This window comes from Rhea americana, unplaced genomic scaffold (assembly GCF_003343005.1).
Source record: "Rhea americana isolate MKP2758 unplaced genomic scaffold, rheAme1 scaffold_35, whole genome shotgun sequence".
In the NCBI taxonomy this organism is placed as follows: Eukaryota; Metazoa; Chordata; class Aves; order Rheiformes; family Rheidae; genus Rhea; species Rhea americana.
Window position 1 is genome coordinate 6,391,185 of NW_028186479.1, and position 5,397 is coordinate 6,396,581.

Here is a 5,397-nt window from a genome sequence, read left to right on the forward strand (position 1 = left end):
GTGACTTTGCTCTTTGGAAACTTCTGTGTTGTCCATGATATCTCTCATTGACTTTTTTTGCTAGCTTTGGGCTAGCTGTGTCTCGGATGCAATGTGTGGAGGAATATTTACAGGTGAAATTTCTCCTGCTGTGGTCTGTTTTTCTGTTTTTCTTCACATTTTAGAGACAGGGCTGTCCTTTGCCCTTTCTCATGTCCCTCTTTCAACCATTGGAGACTTCACCTCACCATTTTGTGTACACTGTCCCACAGTGATGGTCCCTTTTTGCTGGAAGAGACACAGAACCATAGTGTTTGGCTGTTGCCTCTGAAGGTGACATTACCAGYGGTCAGTGCATCTCTTGTAGTTGACTGTATTGTTTCTGCAGAGCTCTGAGAATTGTGAATTTGAGACACACCGTTACGGTACAAGGCATTAGTCTGTAGCACGGAAGGGAGCTGTGAATCAGGAGACGCTTACCTTTCAGAAGATCCTAAGTTAAAGAACGGAATTGCCTGTCTGCTGCTGGTACCTGTCGAAGAGTAGTGCTCTCCAGTGACTGCACTGGTTAATTTTGCTTCCGTGACAGCTAGGCTTAGCTTTCCTGGAAGACCCAATTGACTTCAGGGGTTTTAGATAAGATATAGTTTTGTTTGTTTAAAGTGAATGACTAGTGAACGTTTCAGCTGATTTGCTTGATGCCGTATTTTTGTTCTCCCTCTAACCTTTACTAAACAATGCCAATGATTTCTCTCAAATCAGTATACTTATTTAACCCTTTCTCCCTGCTGTCAGCCCATGCATGTTTTGGTAGTGATTTTAATGAAACATGAAGAGGCACCAGGTAGACTCAGCCACCCTGAACGATGGGCACTTCCTGAACTTGCTTGGTGAATCTGGGAGCATGATAGAGATTATCTTGTTTTTTTTTTGTCTGCAAGCTTATGGTTTCCTCTAAAACTTTTCCATCTGGTTAGCACATAATGCTTTCAGCCATTAAAACACACGTGTTTGGTTTTAGTTGGTGGGCTTTTTTTTAATTGACATCTGTGGCAATTGGAGGGTAGGTCTTGAAAAGTTTGATGAAATTTCCAGGCTTGAACAAGGCGAGAGTAATTTTATTTCCGGGGAATATTTACTATCCTTATTTTTTTTCTAGTATAAAACAATGAGGGAAAAAAAAAAGGAAACACTTTACAGATATATATTTATTTTCTTACTCCAGTCTTTGGATAAGGAGTAACTAAGAATAGACTATTCCCCAAATCCAGAACTACAAAAATTAAGTATTTGACTGAAAATGTGGTATTTCTATTTTCAGGGAATAGAACAGTTGAAAAAGGAAGAGAGAAGATGGGCTAAAAAAACAAAATGGATGAACATGAAAGCAGTATTTGGCCATCCGTTCTCTATAGCATGGCTTAGCCCGTTCGCAACACCAGACCAAGGAAAAGCAGACCCGTACCAGTATGTGGTCTGAGGAATTCTTGACCAGCATTTCCACTAAAATAGAAATATATTACAGCACTACTGTTATAAATTTTCCATGAATGTTTAAAACATAAAGCAAAACAAACTTTTTTTTTTAATGTCTGTTAAATGGCTGATAATTGCAGAGAAAAAAAAAAGCCCTGTATTCCACAACTTTAGATAATTCTGTATCTCTGGCTGAAACTGCTGCTGCTTCTTTTGCTTTGCTTTCCTTTGCTTTCCTTTCCTTTTTTTTCTTTCTCTTTTTTCTTTCTCTCTCTCTCTCTCTTTTTTTTTTTTAACTTGTTAACTTTTACTGGCCTTTGTTTTTATCTGCTTTCTGTATGGCATAACTAATGTGAAGGGGATCCTCTTTCTCTGCTGTGACCCACYTCTTCTGAGTCTGTTCTCATGTTGTCTCCTAATGGTGAGGAGCTCCGTGGAAGACAAATGAGTGCCAAGTCCTACACAGACACCTTTGGACTTCCTGAAGGAGCACGTTGCTCTTTCATAAATGAACTTGAACTGAGAAATGGACACTTCACTGACCGAAAGGTGCAAGACAAGAGTGCGACACAGCAGGAGAGCCAATTGACCTGGTGATCACGTACAGTTAAAGTATTTAAAACAAATGTTGCCAACACCACTTTTTCCATCCACTCCCCCACCCCACCCTGGCGTTTTTCCTTCCACCCTTTCCTTCCAGCCACAGAACTGATTTCATATTTATGGCATTATTTTGTCTGTTCCCTCCCTTGTGTGCAGAAAATTGTTGCCCTCCTTGGGTAACTGTGGCAAATTTAGAAGACCTTCTGGATTTTAAATGCCTTACACTTGCAGGAAAAAAAAAAAGAAATCTAGTTTTCAAGTGTTTAGGATAGCAGGAATGTCTGGTTTTGTGTGTTTGTCTTGGTAAATGAGTTGTTAGAGCAATGCCTGATGATAATTCTTAATGTGAAAAACTGATATGAGTGACCAGAGGCAGACAGAATGAAATAAAATCTAATATTGATGGGGTGGGTAGGTATACCAGGGCGAGGGACTCTGTATTCCTAGCAGTGCCCTGGTTTAGAGCTTTGTAAATCTTTTCTCTTCTTTATGCATACATGTGTTATGTGTATAAATACACACATACATGTATGAACTCTGAATTGGGAAATATTGATGGTATGGAGCATGTGTGCTGTCACGAACTGTGTGGATAATACGGTGTGCGCTGTTGAAAGCGGGAGGGACAGAAGGCATTCCAAAAACCAGTAAAGCTTAACCAGTCATGACTACAGCTGACATCTTGTGTTCAGGCAGGAATTTTGTTCTGTTTTTGCATCATGACTCCCGTGGGCTCACCAAATGGTCCTAAACAAAGGGAAAATATAAATCCACTGTGTCCACGAGTCCCAAGGAATCTTTTATTTCCTTGGTTTAAGATAAAATCTTATTTTTGGAAAATGACCTGTTTAGACTTACTCAAAGCCATGGGGGAAGGGAGGGAAATCGGGGAAGGAGAAATTAATGGATGTCTCACTTTGGAAGTAATGTGAATGCTGCATCTTTTCAATCTGTCAATGCTTCCATATGGAAAACAAATGCAATAAAACTTTTCCAAAAAAAATGTTTTGCTGTTCTTATTTTCTTCCTTTACTTTAAACATTGGCAAAATGTGTAGTGGTGCTCTGAACTTTCATTTTCATATGCAAGCTGGCAGAAGCATATGAAGGTGAACTAGCTTAGTGCTCAACTTTTAAGTTTAAAAATGGGTTAATCAGTAATGTACTGATCTGTTAATCAGCAATGTTACTTCACCTCTGGGAAGAGGCTGCAGTAATCGCATCAGCTGTGTAAATGTGTCTGCCACAGCCAATATTCTCCTGCTTGCTCTGGGTTAGATTTGCAAGAGTGTTGTCGCCTCTCTGCTCTAACACTGTACTTAGATTCGCATTATCTGCACTGGTGCTTCACTGGGAAAATACTGTGAAGGAAATGTGGTTTTTGCATACACAACTTTCCTAATGAAGAAAAGTCAAGAAAAAGTTTAGTTTTTGTTTTTCTGGTCTGCTGATAGTGGAAAGCTGTTGTAAATAAATTTGTAGCTCTGATTTTAATGTGTATGATCTGGTTTTCTTCAGATTATGGTACTAGCTTAACAGTGAAGGGCTAGATCTTTGGACAGTATGAGTTTAGCTGGCAGGGCATATGAAGGTGGTAACTTGACCTAGTGGAGCATCTGGCCCTAAAAAAGTTGTGACACAAAATCAAGTCACATCATTTTTTTCTTTTTTTGACTTTACCCACCTAGACAAGAAACAAACAAGTGGGTCTCTCCATATGTTTCACAACTTTAAAAATGATTTTGATAGTGGAATTCCACTGRTACAAGTTCCCATTTTGCTTTATTTTAGTTACCCTTATTGCTGATATGTTTTGGGGGAAGATTRGTTGCATTGCTCTGATATTCAGACTGTTGTGGATAAAATATTATTCAGTTTTTCTTGTCTCTAGTGAATTCAAGTTGCTAAATGGTGTTACATAGTTCATACTTTCAGCCAAACTCTTTTGGTTTTAAACACTGTCATCACAGCTTTACAGAAATACYCGTTGCTTTCTGTCATTTGTTTGCCTGTGTGTGTCTTGGTTGTCTGACCTTCTTCATTTTGCTTACACCAACCAACCTGGTGGTGCAATTTGATGCAATAATAATGACACCAGATGTGGGTCAGCATTAATGTGTTAGGGACAGATTTACTGATTTTCGTTAAGAAAAGTCTCTTCTTGAACAGGATTATCTTATTTCAGGTGCTTGTTCGGTTTTAGCATGGCCAAGAGAAATGGAAGGGCCAACTTGGCCACGGGCAGAGCGCCTTTGTGGCAAACACCGCTTTGCCCGTTCGTTGTGGCAGGTAAATCTGGAAGCTGAAGCTAGACAAACTTCAGACTGGAGTTAAGGTGATTAACTGGTGGCTGTTTGCTGTTGGAACAATTTGGCATAGGTGTGACACGTTCTGCATTGAAGTGGTAGTTCCTACACCAGGGTCATATCTTTCTTTTCTGAACAGTTAAGCTGTGCTTAAGCAGGAATGAATTCAAGGAACTCCTGCGCCCTGCAGGGCCAGGAGGGTCTCCTGTCAAGGTGTGCCTTCATCACTGTTTYGGATAGTAAGCGATACTTTGTGTCTTAACCTTAATTTACAAATCGTGACAATACCTTCTTGTTCCCTTTGCTCTTTGCCTTGGGGTTTGAAGTGTATTAAAAGCACCTCTTGTATTTCTTCTAACGTGCGAGATTCTAATGTCCGGCAGATCACCTCTCCTGGGTCGGACCAGCCAGCTCAGCCTCCTCTTCCTGACAGTGCACAGGAGCAGGTACCGAGGGAAGGAGCATGCGAAATGGGGCAAGGGTCTGTTCTGGTATCTCCTCAAGCATCCCTGTGATAGCAAGGGTGAACCTTATCCTGCCATCCCTGCGTTGGCAGAGTTTCTCCTCTTACTGAAATGGATGCGTCCGATATTTATTTCTGCATGTACATTTTTTCTCTTTCAGTGTTTATTCAGAAATTAAGTAGTTTGGAACAATAAAGAACTTTTTTTTTTTCCTGAGTTGAAATAGCTACATGATGGGGAAGAGAAACAGATGTATTTTGATTTGAAATAGAGCCTTCTCACTTTCTAAAGTAGTGGGAGAAGGTACTTGGGAAATACTAAAAAAGTTTCTTTAAACAGCAATGTGATGTCTGCAACATTACATGCAGTTCTGCATTTCTTCTTTCCTGCTTATTTTTTTAAAAGCAAAACTACTTACAATTTTGTTGACTCCAGATTTTTTGGGAACGTTTGAAGTAAAACATTAAATTACTGAATACTGTGTTTCCTTTTCTTTCCCTCCATTGGTCTGTATTTATCTGTAGTTTTGCAGCACTAATTAAACTTAGATACCGTGGAAATATTTCCTTT

The 5,397-nt window shown here is 39.7% G+C and overlaps 1 protein-coding gene across 4 annotated transcripts in view; it reads left to right on the forward strand.

The window, feature by feature from the left end:
* Window positions 1-5,397, forward strand: part of ZDHHC3 (zDHHC palmitoyltransferase 3) — a 37,335-nt gene that overhangs the window by 28,150 nt on the left and 3,788 nt on the right. Inside the window, exon 7 of one of the 4 annotated variants that reach the window (XM_085311893.1) lies at window positions 1,301-3,086. The exons of the other annotated variants lie outside the window; for them this stretch is intronic. Within the exon in view, the coding sequence (XP_085168019.1) occupies window positions 1,301-1,459 (159 nt within the window). The 3' untranslated portion in view covers window positions 1,460-3,086. Of the gene's footprint in view, window positions 1-1,300; window positions 3,087-5,397 lie in introns of those variants that run through there. 4 annotated transcript variants of the gene reach the window in all.